Raw genomic sequence first — 14,205 nt, 5'->3', positions numbered from 1 at the left:
GGGAGCTCGCCAAGTCCCACCAGTTTGGGTTGTATGTGTGTTGATGAGCTCCAGTGCTGTTAGTTTCCAAGCTTCTGGCATCCCTGAGAGCGACTTAACCATAATCTCTTTATCTATTCCAGTTCTTGGTAATTCAGTAACAGAGAGGTAAACTGTAGCTAGAAGGCTTCTTTTTATCAGCAATGAAATATTACCTGTAAAAATTATTGATGCTGTTGTGTCTGGTTTTGTATGAAAAATGCACTAGTGGGAGAAAGGTGATCCATGACTGGTGCTGACCAGTTTAGGTACACGCCGAGGTATAACATAACACCAAGAAAGGAAGTGAAGCAGTTGTGTCTATTGCTGAGCCTTGCCCTCTGTTTGGAAGAAAACTTCTATGGTGTTTCTTTTTCTCTCCACTAGAATAGTCTCGAGTCAAATGTTACGTAATTCAAGCAGTAATTGTGACTTATAATGCTCATTTAAAGTGCTGATTTATTTAATAGTGAAAATATAAAAACTAGCCCAACAGCAAATAATTAGCACAAAACTGTGGTAAGGAACATGACATTGAAATATGGCTAATAATGGAAACGTGACATGCTGTTAGCAGCAGCATCATGCGTGTTTCAGTGCTGGGATTAAAAGGAGTGAAGTACAGGATGTTGGTCTTAGCTGCAGTGCAAGATACTCCCAGTACAGGGTGGCAGGTTTGATTGAGTTTGGTTTGTCTGTCAAACTTGCACTTTGCCACTGCACAATTTCCTATTACAAGAGATGTCAGATTTCAAGCGGACTTGTGTGTAAGTATGTATTTCTATAGTATCAGACCAGTCTTCAGAGTTAAACAAACACAGTTTTTATGGAGATCTCAGTCAGATTTAAATCTTATCCCTTTCTTCTGGTGTTTGGTTCAAGGAAGATACCTTAGATGATGATAAAAACTAGAAAATGCACATGAGCCAGGCAGCCTTTTTTCCAGCTGTTGTCGCATCTTCCAGTTCAGTTTCCATGCACACAGACCTTGTGCTGCCTACCACTTCCAACAGTTTGTGCAGCAGGTTTATTTCCTAACAATGCCTTTCCTAGGCACAAACACCAGCCCAGGAACAATAACAAACTCTAAACAAGTTCTCAGAGCAAAAAACACCCACAAAAAAGATGGGATAAAGCTTCCTGTCTTATTGCAGTGCAAGTGGTGAACTGAGAGCATGGCTAACTGGAAACTGATAGTTTCTAGCAGGCCAGAACACATTCATGTTGACAGTATTTTGGAGTAACTTGTTCTTTATTTGCTACCATTGTAAACATCTTTCTATTACACAGACATCACAGTTTACATTATTGCTTTTATACTGCAGTAAACAAATTTCTATTAGTACGCAGCTATCTAAGCACAGTGTGAGAAGAGGAAACTGCCCACAACCTGTCTTGGGCTGGCTTTTGTTTATTCTCCCCTAGACAAAGACGGCTATCTAGACTGGCACAAGAAACATCAGCCCAAAGAGTGATCACCAGTGTACTACAGCAACACAAACCAAGGATGACAGAAAGGAACAGCAGGTTACATCTACCACAAACTCACTAGCAGTATTTCCAAGAATACCGACTGCTGAACTCGCACCTAACTAAACACAAACTTTTGCATCACGATAACTCTTAAAACCAAGGCTAACCGATACAGTTCTGTAAAATGTCTGTTATTTAAGCCAGGATGGAAAATCTGGAAATGCTTGGCGCTTTGTGTATGTGTTTAATGTTTTGTTTTTCAAAGAGCGAAAATCCAAACCTATGTAGCTGAGGGGCTTAAATTGGCCCCATTTCTACAGTCCGTTAGTACATAGTGCCCTATTCTTTATGCTGCTCTATCAGATGACAGAAGCACAACCACTTTAAAAACTTCCTCAGTTCCTTCCTAAATAGCACTGCTTTCCAAACAAGTCTTTTACTTATGAAGCAATGTTTACTTACTAAAAGACTAGATTTTACTTTGCTTGTTGTAAACTTCTACTTCAGGTTAATTTGTTCATGGAATGGTACCACGTTTCAAGCATACACTAAACAACGTAAGTGGAGGTAGTTTGTGGAACAGTTGCTCCTGTAGTAACAACAAAATACTTTGAGAACCACCTCGCTGTCTTCAGTTTTGTTGGGTTTTCTTATTAAAATTATTATTGCATATACGCTTTCACATTGTGAATGCTTTCAAGAGGCAGCAAGTTAGAAAACTAATAGTACCTGCAAATTCTAATAAGGTAATACATACTTTAAAACATGATCGTTAATAAATAACAAAAGATTTTAGCAAGGTTTTAAGACTTAGACTAAAACCACAAGCAACAAATTCTGCTGTTAGACAAATTCATTATATAGACAAATTGATTATATCAATTTGCAGAAAAGTGGCCTACCTCCAGTACCATAACCTTAGGACTATCACCCTACAACAGTTAGTATAAAATGCTGACTAGTAAAACATTGTTATTCCCTAAACACAATTTTACTTTTTCCCATATATTTTCTAGCTACCACCATAATACAATTATCCTATGACTGGTGCAAACAAGGACACCCAGTACTAGTATACAGATAGTGACTCCTAGACACGAGGCCTGGGCTACTTGAGCATACAAACTACATGCACATTCTACCTGTTCACTGGGAAGGTGTATTGGAGCCTAACAGAATGTTCACCTTAATTACTACATGCAAACTAATGCATTCCCATATACCTCACTCATCTGATGAGGGTTGGGTTTACTTTTTTCCTTGTGTACTGCCACAGCAGATGCATCTCATCAGGCTCAGCCTACATTCTACACTAAAAAGTCCTAGGTGTGTGATAGGAAATGTAAAGCTTGATGGTTGGGCTTTAAAAGCCTCGGCAGTAGTTAAATGTCAGTCTCCCGGTGAGCCAAGAGCCAAGTGAAAGCTCCAAGGCTGGGAAGAGGAGGATGTAAGTTAATTTGCAACTGTTGCAATGACAAAAAATCAAAAGCTTGCAGACTCTGGCACAGGGGAGTACTTTAGAGGACGGCTCAAGCAATTTTGGGACTTTCTATCAAGCAGTAGATAAAAACCAAGAATGGGCTCTCTTTTCCTCCTGCTGCCAAACATACTGGGGTCACTTCTGAAATTCCAAAAGTTAGTCTTATGTTGTTTGCAAAGCAGATCTGCAAGCAATAGCAAAAATTATTAACCAAGACAAACATGACAGAAGCTAGGCTAGAAAGTAACAGACAACTAACCTCTCAGCCACTGGGAAAGAGTACACTTTCCACCTCCTTCCTCAGCTTTCATGAATGGACAGTATCTACAAGGGTCAGGAAAAACAGCTCCACTGCAAGCCCTGAATCCCAGAGCACTCACCACAGGATCCAGCTTTGTTAGTGGTGATAGTTACAGGACTCAAATACCTGGGAGTAGCAAAAGAACTTGGTTTCCTGCTGTCAGTTTTGTTAACAGTCAGTTTAGCTGTTCAGCTTCCAAGCCATGGCATAACCATTAACATTCTTCCTACAAGCATCTTCACATTATCTTTTCTTTTTTAGTAGAATAGCCTCAACCCCACACAGATGAGAGGAACGCTTCTCCACCCTGCACATGTTAAAATCGAGAATTGTTTAACTCTCATCTATATGGAAGGTATCCTAAAAAGAAAACAGAACTGTGTTACCTTCTACATCTATACTGGCTACCCTGATCAGGAGCCTTCCCACAAATAAGAGACCACCAACATTTAAGGAATCAAAAGCAACTGGGTAGATGCAGTGCAAGACGTTATTAGTTACGCAATAGACTCGCTGAATTACAGAGGTGGGAAGGCAGCTCTGGAGATCACGTAGTTCAACCCCCTGCCCAGAGCAGTCACCTAAATCAGGCTGCTCAGGGCCATGCCCAGTTGGGGTTTGATTATCTCCAAGCAGATGTAGTGTTACATATTATAATAATACATTTAATACTTACGTAGTTTAACAATACTCATTACAAAAACGGGTTTGTCTTTTTCCTTGTGTTCAATATTTATATTCTTCAGGAATCTCTTCATGATTAGTCATTGACTAAAAGTTAACTAATTTACCTGAGATGATTAAAAAAAAACCAAACAAAGGCATGAAAGCTTATATTAGCATACAAGTATTTTGTGCCACTGTGTGCTATTTAGGTATATACTCAAAGAGTCTTTCCCAAATAAATCAAGTTTCTAAGGCTATGATCTGGTTACAGAATCAAAATAAAACACTGATTGAATAAAGCAGAAGGCACTTATATTTAATAGTAGGTTTTTAAAAAATGAAGTGATAATCATACCAAATGTGTTTATAGTTGCTTTAAGCAATCATTAGTCACACTATAGATATGAAGTCCTATTGACTAGATTGTCTGAGGATGCCAAGATTGAGAAACATGTAACAGTTGCATCCCTTCCATGGAAAAGACATCTTTGTTAGAGACTTGTACTTCATGTGAGTTTATTCTCACAAAATAGGGATTGCAGCTGCAACAAAGGTTTTTAATGAGTGAACTATATAAAAGGGCTAAACTAGCTCTTGTACTTCCCACTGAGAAGACCCCATTAGCTGCTAAAGGAAGAGCTGACAACAGATGGGGAGTCAAGCAGCCAGAGCAGCTGAAGTCAGGTTAGAAAGAATTGAAATGTTTTACAATAGGAATATTTTTAGAAGGAGGAGCTTTAGTCAGAGGATCTGATCCTCACACTGATGATTTGTGGTTCTTTTTGTTTGTTTGCAAACTAAGCTTCTTCCAAGCATAGGAATTTGCTGGTACAAAGCCATAGATAAGAAAACTTCCTTAGCCAGAAGTAATTTCTCCTAAGTATGTCAGTATGTTGATGGATTAAGGCTGTTCTCCAAAATCATAAGTGACTAAAACATCCCCTTCATGGACATCTTTACAGAGAAATTTAACATTGATGCCTGAACCATCAGCTACATTTAAGAACTAGAAAACAAAGTCTAAAACCAGACTAATTTCAACTAAAAGAAGTTTTTAAAAGACTATGAACAGTCAAATTTGTTAATGGAAAACATGATGCAGCACAAATACCTGCTTCATGTCCCTGCACCAAGAAGTATAATAGAAATTGTGAAAGCAAATGTTCCAGAGGCTCTTGAGATGAGAGGGTTATTTTTTGTCTTGGCTTGTTGGTTTTTTGTTCTGCATTTTGTTTTTTTAAAAAAGCTGTCCTTTGGAGAATAGCATATAAAGACCTGTAAACAGAGGCTGATTGTCCAAGCTTTCTGAACTCACTTGTGATTATTTTCTTAGATGTAAAAAAAAAAAAAAAAAAAAAAAAATTCTATTATTAAAGAGTTTTTGGTGGAACATGCAAGACTTCTATCCAAATGCATAACTCCATTTTTGATGCAGAACCTCATAGACTGCAGAGGAGTTAAGGTTTCTTTGTGTCTCCTAAGGTCAGAATCACATTACAATCCAGGAGAAGTCCCTTAATTTTTTCATGGAATTTCTCTCTGTAGTGGTTGAAGTGCATAATGCTTTCTGGTTCTTCTTCAAACCAGAACTTGTCAAACTCGTAAACCAGGTAACCTGTGAAGAAATAAAGATGCAGACCTGCAAAAAAGACCTCCACAATTTTCTGCCTTGACCTAGCTAGACCTAGAACCATCACGTAGACTCTAATCAATCCCTTAAAGTAGGGACTGTCCCAATCATGGTCAACAGCAAACATTTGGATGTAATAATGAATAGAAAAGAAAATCTGCAAATACTGAGTTTTCAGACTGCAGTCTCTAATATATGGAAAGCCACCCAAATGTATCCCTTAAATTTGAATTTCTGTAGCACAGTGTGTAAGCATCAGGTGCATTTTCAGCACCCTAAACTCTACATTGTAGGCCTTCCCCAGTAGTCCGTACTACAGAAGCTACAGATACTTACAGTAAAACTGATGGAAGTGCTCCATCTGCGGCAATCCAAAGACCATGTTGTACAGATGAGACTTTAAAGCACCGTTCTTAAGTAAGCTGTATGCCATTTCTGTCAGGTTGATTCCAACTATTGCATAAGAATATCTGCAACACCAATTGGATGTCATGTGTCACCTTATGGATTGAAGGACTTAAAAGCTTCCCTGAAACAGTCTGCGTTAGGATAACTGTAGGTCAATTTTTCTTATGATACTTGTTGTTGGCAAGCTGACTCTGGCCTACAGACCACTCTTTCTGTTCCCTGGTGCGTCCAACCATGTAAAAGTTCTCTAAAAACATTAATTTCCTATACAATAGTATGATAAATGCTGCCATTAGGCAATAATGAGATGGTAAAGCTAATCAGCATTGACCTCAGTTTGCTCACTGCAAATCACCAGCTCTACTGGAATATTAAAAACCAGACATCAAAAATGCTGTTGTGGTATAAATGGAATGGCCATCTCAACCTGTTCTTCAAGCTGACAAAAATCTGGTTTTCTATTGTGCAGCAGACAAAGCACCACAATAGAAATTGTTAAAGGACCTCTGAAACAAATGTTTCTGGGGGAAGGAAAGGGGAAAAAATGATTAATTAGTGTCAGTGATAGAAACATTTAATTGATCTAAGCGCCTCTGATCTCTTATTCATGACCCCGTTGCGCAAGGTAGTATTATTTAGTTGGAAGTCATCAAAGCCTCCCATTCTTGGTAGGTGACTGAGTTAACTGAGACTAGATGGATTGGATGATATACACAGGTTTACCTGCTTTCCTCTGTACCTGACTAGTTTTAGAGTATATTTCCCTATAAATGACCTAAATGTTTTAATATACAAATTTTTCAAAAATAAGGTTAAATTTGAACAACCACAAAGCATCTCTTTGTATATATTCATCACAGAACAAAAACCCAGCCAAAAGAAGTTGCTTAACGGATCATCTTACTATCCCAACACAGGATCATAAGGTGGCAAAAAGTAAGTATTCATTTATAACTCTAAACTAAGCCTACTACAAATAAGGATAACTATGATGTTAAAGGTGTTCACTGTGTTAGCCAAAGCCAGTATTTTGCAACATTTTTGTCCCAGCAAGTCTATTCTGAAAAAAAAAAAAAAAAAAAAAACCAAAAAGGGAAAACCAAGCTGCACACAGTTCCCAGCCTTAAATTGATTTCTGTGTTGGGTTTCTCACCCTTTATTGGGGAAAAAACACCCACAAATATTCTCCTCTTTATTTTCAGGAGACATACTTTCTGATCCTCATATGAGCTCTTACATACAGCAAGCCAGAAAAAGTCAAACATAGTGACTTACCCCAGCTTTGGGTGATGTGAATGAGAAAGGATCTGACGAGCTTCATCAGTGTAACGCTTACTGAAATACCTGTTAGTGTAAAACAGGATCTTGCATTATTTTGTAAAGCTCATACATTAACAAAAAAAAAAATAATTCACGTGTTCAACATCAAAATGTGCAGCTTTAAACTAAAGCTGAATACTACCCTGGACTGAAAAATGGCACACAATGAAAACCAAGGCAAAGGCAGCAAGTTAAATTATACTCAGTATGAACTATAAAAATGGGAAAGAAAAATTGTGTTCTGAAAAATATGAAGTTCATCCAAAAGTCTACAGATTAGCTTAGCAACATTATGCAAACCTGTTTATTTTTCATCACAGAAATTCAGGAATTTAAAAAGCTATTGACAAGCTAGTTTCTAAGTTATAACCTACCAAATCTATCATATGACAACAAAAAAATAAGGTGTCTCAGGCAATTTTCTGTTCTTCAGCTTGCTTTTTGGCCTTTACTCAGCCACACATTTACAGATGTGCAATCTCTAGAAATGTTGACTTATTTAGAAAATATCAGTTTTCACTGTACAGAAGCCACCATTTCTATTTGCTTCTGTTCAGTTTTTATTAGAAACAGCACTATCTAGAGAAAATATACAGATACTGAAAATTTGTTACAAGAGAAATTAAATACTTATTTTTCACTTACACCAGATTCATTAACCCCAGCAGTCCCATTCCTCTGAAGTCTGTTTTGGGGTCATCACCTTGGAAGCCAATGTCACACCACTGCTTGGTGATTCTGGCCTTCAGATTCTCATGAGGCATCAGCAAATTCCAAAGCTGCACAAATATGCTTCCATGTTATGCACGGCTGCTAAAGTATTCCAAGTCATCTAATTCAGAACACTTGCTACTGCATATTAGAAACCATTCACCAAGGAACAGAATACAATCTGCATGCTGTTCTTTTCTGACAGTAGCAGTCTGGAGTCATACCACAGTAGCTTATTTCAGCCATTGTGAAAATGATTACATTTAACATTAAATGCGATCATTTCCCCTCACAAACAAAGCCACTGTATCAAGACTAAAGAGACAAAGATTTGTTTCACATCAGAAATTAATTTATGCATCAATTTTCTGATAGGGCAGCTATAAGCTGAAATACAAACTATCAATGAATGCTTACTTAACATGTCAATGTTGGGACTTGCATAGCTAATTGAGATAATTGTAAATGACATACTAATGTATTTGCACAGTAGAAGCTATTTTAAAAAGCCTCAAGCAGTACTGTATTATTTCCTTGCTATTATTTATTGTTACCTAAAATACATTACTGATAGCTTTTATCTTCCAGTATGAAACTACCCTCTTTGACACTGACTGGGATGCAGTAATAAGAAAACACTAGTGTTTCGTTTTGTTTTTTTTTTTTTTTAATTTGGTAATTATTGGTTTATAAATTAGACACGTGCATAACATTAAATATATTTTTAGTTACGATCCTTCAGTGATCCATTACAGAAGTATTTTGCTACTTATGTAGTGGTGTTCCGTCTGATTTCACACAAAATAATCCGAGCACAAGTAACTCAAGTTTACTAGTTTGTTTTGCTTTGATGTTGTATTTTAATGTGGCACTTGTGTAATGGCTTAGCAGTTCACAAGTAGAAAAGAGCTACCAATAAATTAAGTTCACTTGAGCTATTGGACTTGGAGGGGAAAAGCCAAACAAACAGCTTTTGTATTTAATTATTATTTTCACCTCAATTAACTGATCTTCATGCTCTTCATTATCCGAATCGTAAGGGATTTTCCGCAGATCTTCCACATTCAAATAAAGTTTTTTATAACCCGATATCTGCAGTAAGGATATACGCAGATCTGTCTTAAACCTGAAATAACAACAAACCACCACACAGAAGCTCATAAAGAGGTATAGCTATTTTTGGCATAAAGTTAGCTATAAATCCTTGCTTGAACTACCAGACAAGACATTTCTTATGTTAATCCAATGTAAACACCACAATTAGGAAGAGTTTTACTTTTATCTTTCAAAGAACAATATATTGGTCAAATACATTGCTATATGGACCTTATTTCTACTTTAAAAACCTTCTAGCCAATTCCAGTGCTGCAAAGTCAGGCCCTATTTGCTTAGATTATGGAAGTAAAAAGTAATTTAGCTGAAATCTCTGATGACACAAGAAAACTCCATATATCATCCATCACCTGCCCCTAGACTTTTACATTCTGAAGTTTTGTTAGAAATACTTAGAGCTTCAAAGCATTTCATTACACTTTAAAACTTTTACTATTCACAATTTTTCCTCCCAATTGTTCATAATTACTTATGCAGATGAATGCAAGCATTCATCAGACATCACTATACTCTCAAATATATCTAAGAAATTACATAGTTCATGTAATCAACATATGCAATAATCACATTACTTAGAAATAAGGAGAAACAGAAGGAGCTTGCAAGATAGAGATGCAGTTATCCTAAATCCATGTCAATTAAAAGTTGGTAATTTATTTTCTAGAGGAGAAGAGGACACGACAATACCTTCTTTTCTAATTTCTTTTTAAATACTTGTGCTGAATGGCTTAAATATTGTATCAGATTCAGCAACTGCTAGAATATGCCAAAAAATCAGATTCATCTGCCATGAAGAACTTCTGTTTGGGATCCAAACATACCCTGTATCCTTCTGTTTGATTTTCTTTTCTTTCATTAAATCTCTGACACATTTCTCCACTTCGGCTTCCTCAACATGCACAGCATTTCTCAAAATCTAGGAAGGTAACACAGTAAAAGTCTTATGAGGAGTGCAGAAGTCTATCCTCTACTTTATATTCTTATTTCTCAGCTTCTGTATACTTGCCATGTACATATTCTTTACTATGAAAGAACAGTCAATTTATTGTAAATATTTACAATAAATGGGATCAAATTGCATATATATCATATGCAATAATTACATAAAAGCATAATTTGTAACTTTGTCAGACTATAAACAACATTTACACAGGAGTCCCATGAAGAGTAAATAAAAAGTTGGTGAGTTGCTTAGTCAAGGTTCTCCTTTGCTTTCAAATGCTGAATTGAAACATATTATTCCTAATTCAGTTGAAAAAATGTAGCTGTCCAGGAGTAAAAGTGATACAATTTCAATAATGAAATAATGCCTCAGAATTAGGAGATGCTGAGCTAACAAAGTTGAGGTTTCAATCCCGGAGTGAAACAAAAGAACATAATGTAAGATACTGCTATTCTGCAGCCTTCTAAGGTAAAGGGCAAATATTAGTAACAGTTACTATACACTGCCCACCTAAAATTTAACTTCCAACCTTTTTATGGTCATAATGCATTCTTTAACACAATTCATACTAACACCAAAGCAGCTTCATTTCAGTATAGCAAAAGGTTAACTCTTTTAAAAATTAACATTAATATAGTTGATATAATCATTTCATTAAAAGATGCGAAAAGACCCACCCATATTGTGCTCGACAAAGATGCTTGTGGTAGTTACTAATTCTCTCTCAAGATAATGTTCCAGTGATCAGTTAGAAAAACAGAGAATGCAGTCACCTCAATGTCTAAAGAGACAAGGTTTTGTTCATTTGAGGGTTTAAAGTGTTAGCTTATGTTTAAGAGCTATAGAACACTTGGAATGAGTTTGTCATTCAATATCCACCTGCAAACTTGTATTACCTTTTTCCAACAATTCAAGACATTATTGTATACACAGCATTTAATTGCTTTATCCATATCATTAATCTCTATCGCACTTCTGGTTTCTACAAGAACAGCAGAGATTGTTGTGACAGGGAGAACTGACCCTCTCTGTGAGCACAAGCTCTGCATAACAACTTGCCTGAGTTGCTGAAGAGCAGGTAAACTTTTGGAGAGATGGGAACAGACATGTGAAGGGACACAGGGTTATTTTTGAGAAGCTTTGCCTAACCCTAGCATACAGAACCGAAAATACTTTTCTCTCCTCTCTGCCTCTACTCTCTTCCACCCTAAAAGAATAAATGCGTATGTTCTTTTCTGGGATCTGTCTCTGAAAGAAGTTTCTATTATAGTTTAAACGCTAGTATCTTTTACCTGATTCTTCGATGATTCCAGTGAATGTTCTGCAATACAGAAAAAAGTAAATGTCACAGTTAAATTTAATTGTTTAAAAAATTGACAGTAGATGTTCTTGCGGCACATTATAAAATTTTGCATTACTTTTATACACAAACAAAATTACTCAATCTCAAAATCAACAGCTATCATGCCAACCATATCCTGGGTGGAACCACAAGAAGCGTCACCAGCAGGTCAAGGGAGGTTATTCTCCCTCTCTACTCAGTTCTCATGAGACCCCACCTGGAGTACTGCATTCAGCTCTGCGACCCCCAATACAGGAGGGATGTGGACCTTTTGGAGTAAGTCCAGAGGAGACCATAAAGATGGTCGGGGGGCTGGAGCACCTCTCCTATGAAGACAGGCTGAGAGAGCTGGCCTTGATCAGCCTGGAGAAGGCTCCAGGGAGACCTTAGAGCAACTTCCAGTGCTTAAAGAGGCTGACAAGAAATCTGCAGAGATGGTGTGTAGGGACAGGACAAGGGGAAATGGCTTTAAACTGCCTCTGAATAGATATAAGGAAGAAGTTCTTCCCTTTGAGGATGCTGAGGCACTGGCACAGGTTGCCCAGAGAAGCTGTGGCACATCCCTGGCAGTGTTCAAGGCCAGGTTGGACACAGGGGGCTGGAGCAACCTGGTCTAGTGGAAGGTGTCCCTGCCCATGGCAGGGGGCTGGAACTGGATGAGCTTTAAGGTCCCTTCCAACCCAAACCATTCTGTGATTCTGTGAAAATCCTCACTGAACAGCCGGGAAGAAAGTCTGAACACCCCATCCAATGGATGCACGCTGCGCTCGGGACAGCTCCTGGTTCCCAACTGCTGCTGCTCAGGCCGTTTCTAAGGCTCCCAGCCCGTCCCGGTTTGGCACCCTTCCTTCATTACCTATGCTCAGAGTCCGCCGCGCACCCGCCTTCGAGCCCTCTAAGACCCGCTGCAGTTCGCATTTCTGAGTCAGCAGCCTCAGGAGCCACTTCAGCCAGAACCGAAAGTAGTTGTTGTACAGGAAGCCCCAGAAGTACATCAACATCTTCTGCATGACGGAAGCCCCGCGTTAGCGGGAGGGGCGCGGCGGCGGCAGCCCCGGTGCGACCAGCCTCCCAGGCCGGGTCCCCTCAGCGCCGCGCTGCCCTCATGGGCCGCTAACGGCCAGCGCCCCGCGGCGCTGGGGATGAGCACCTGCCCCTCGCCCACCGCGGCGGCTGCCTAGCGGCGCCCGGCCGCCCCCCGCATCCTCCCGCCGGAAGCCGCCGTCCCCGACCTGGAAGTGATGGCGGGGCGGGAGAGGACGGGTCGGAAGTGCTGCGGGCGGGGAGCCTTTCCCCGTCCCGGTGGCGGACACCGGGGGTGCTGCGCGGCTCTAACGCCGCGGGGCTCCTGGCGCTCGGTTCCGCTCCCTCAGCCGAGGCCTCCGCCCCGCCGCCGCTGGGGAGCAGTCCCCGGCCTGGGGCTATCACGGCGCGGCTGCCTGCCCCGCCGGGAGCCCCCGCGGAGGTAGCTGCCTTCCCTCAGCAAGTGCCTGGCCCTTCTCGGCGTGCTTGGCACCGGGCAAAGGGCAGTGGAGAGCTTGGGCTGTCCTGCGCCGCATGGAGCGGGCGGCCTCGCTCGGGTAAAGCGCCTCCTGCCCCAGAGGCTTTGTCTCCTGGGCCGGTTCCAGGCACAGGCAGTGGTTAACACATCCCAGGTGGTGTCCAGAGGCCCTCACCCAACACGGTAGCGCGTCTGGCACAGGCCTGCCGGTTGGGATGCTCCAGGGCTGACCAGGGAATTGGCACAGGCAGCCGAGTTCGTACCCGAGCTACCGATCAGTGTCCAATAATGCTAGTTACCGCCTGCAACTCACTCGTGGTGCCTCAGAAATTATGGTTGGGGACCGCTTGTGCTTGTTTCAGTGTTTAAACTATGCTTGGAGGCTTGTTGCTTGGCTCTGTGGCAGCTGATGTCAGTGCTAATCAGAAGGGTGTTACAGATTTACCTGTGCCAGATACTTCCTAAAAAGTGTGCTTTATCACCTTTTGTGCCATTGCTGAATGGAGCTTCAGCCTAAAGGTTCAATTAGTTCCAGTCAGGATTTCCACTGTATTATAATTAATGATTATTTTAGTAAACAGCTCCTTGGGGACAGCGGAAGGAATTCTGTTGCTCTGAGTTGTATGCAAATTGGGATGGTTGAAGGGATGCTGACGGACTTGCTTGACAACATTCTGATATATTTTTCAATATGAGGAAATCGAAGTACCTTTTACACAGAATCAAAAGCCACACAGCAGGTCTGGTGGCCTGTGTCCCACAGAGGATTTCAGAGTGTGGACCAACACGTTTGGAATCCTCCCTCTGGATTTTTACCCTCCTAGCAGAGGTGCCAAGTTTCATACGGGGAAATCATTGATATGTGAACTTCAGTTATTTGGCGATCTGATTCCTACTTTTTAAAACTGAGGAGAGATGGTGCATATTAAGAGGCAGCAGGTCCTCATTTCTTTTCATTGAGTGAGTAATCTGACTTTTAAAGCATTAGAGTGCGACTGGATGAAAATAAACTAAAAAATATTTCTCTTTATCAAAAAGTATTCTTACTTGGTGACAGGATGGCATGGCGGTTCCACACATTGCCTGTATATGAGTTGGTCCAACATGGACAAAACCTGGAAAATACCTTGAAAAGATATCAAAGATCCAGTGCCCAAGAATTGATAAAAAACATTGGGAAAAAAGATCTGCCAGTGCTGCAGGACCAGTGTAAGCTACAGCTCCCACCTCGCTCATATGTGAACAAATGAGTAAGTAATCCAGATCAGGAAAAAGCCACTGTGTTACACCTTTCATCTA

At 40.1% G+C, this 14,205-nt stretch overlaps 1 protein-coding gene across 1 annotated transcript; it reads right to left on the bottom strand.

Moving 5' to 3' along the window:
• Positions 1 to 1,251: 1,251 nt before the first annotated feature.
• ELMOD2 (ELMO domain containing 2) lies at positions 1,252 to 12,648 on the bottom strand. The gene is made up of 8 exons (XM_065687653.1): positions 12,262 to 12,648; positions 11,356 to 11,384; positions 9,942 to 10,036; positions 9,004 to 9,133; positions 7,942 to 8,075; positions 7,252 to 7,320; positions 5,905 to 6,038; positions 1,252 to 5,553 (listed from the first exon to the last, which is right to left on the bottom strand). Exons 1-8 carry the CDS (start codon positions 12,413 to 12,415, stop codon positions 5,396 to 5,398), a joined length of 903 nt encoding a protein of 300 aa, XP_065543725.1. The 5' UTR covers positions 12,416 to 12,648; the 3' UTR covers positions 1,252 to 5,395.
• Between the last annotated feature and the right edge of the window lie 1,557 nt (positions 12,649 to 14,205).

Source organism: Lathamus discolor, chromosome 1 (genome assembly GCF_037157495.1).
Source record: "Lathamus discolor isolate bLatDis1 chromosome 1, bLatDis1.hap1, whole genome shotgun sequence".
Taxonomy (NCBI): domain Eukaryota; kingdom Metazoa; phylum Chordata; class Aves; order Psittaciformes; family Psittacidae; genus Lathamus; species Lathamus discolor.
The sequence above is the reverse complement of the archived record's forward strand: the minus strand, read 5'-3'. Positions and strand labels throughout refer to the sequence as shown.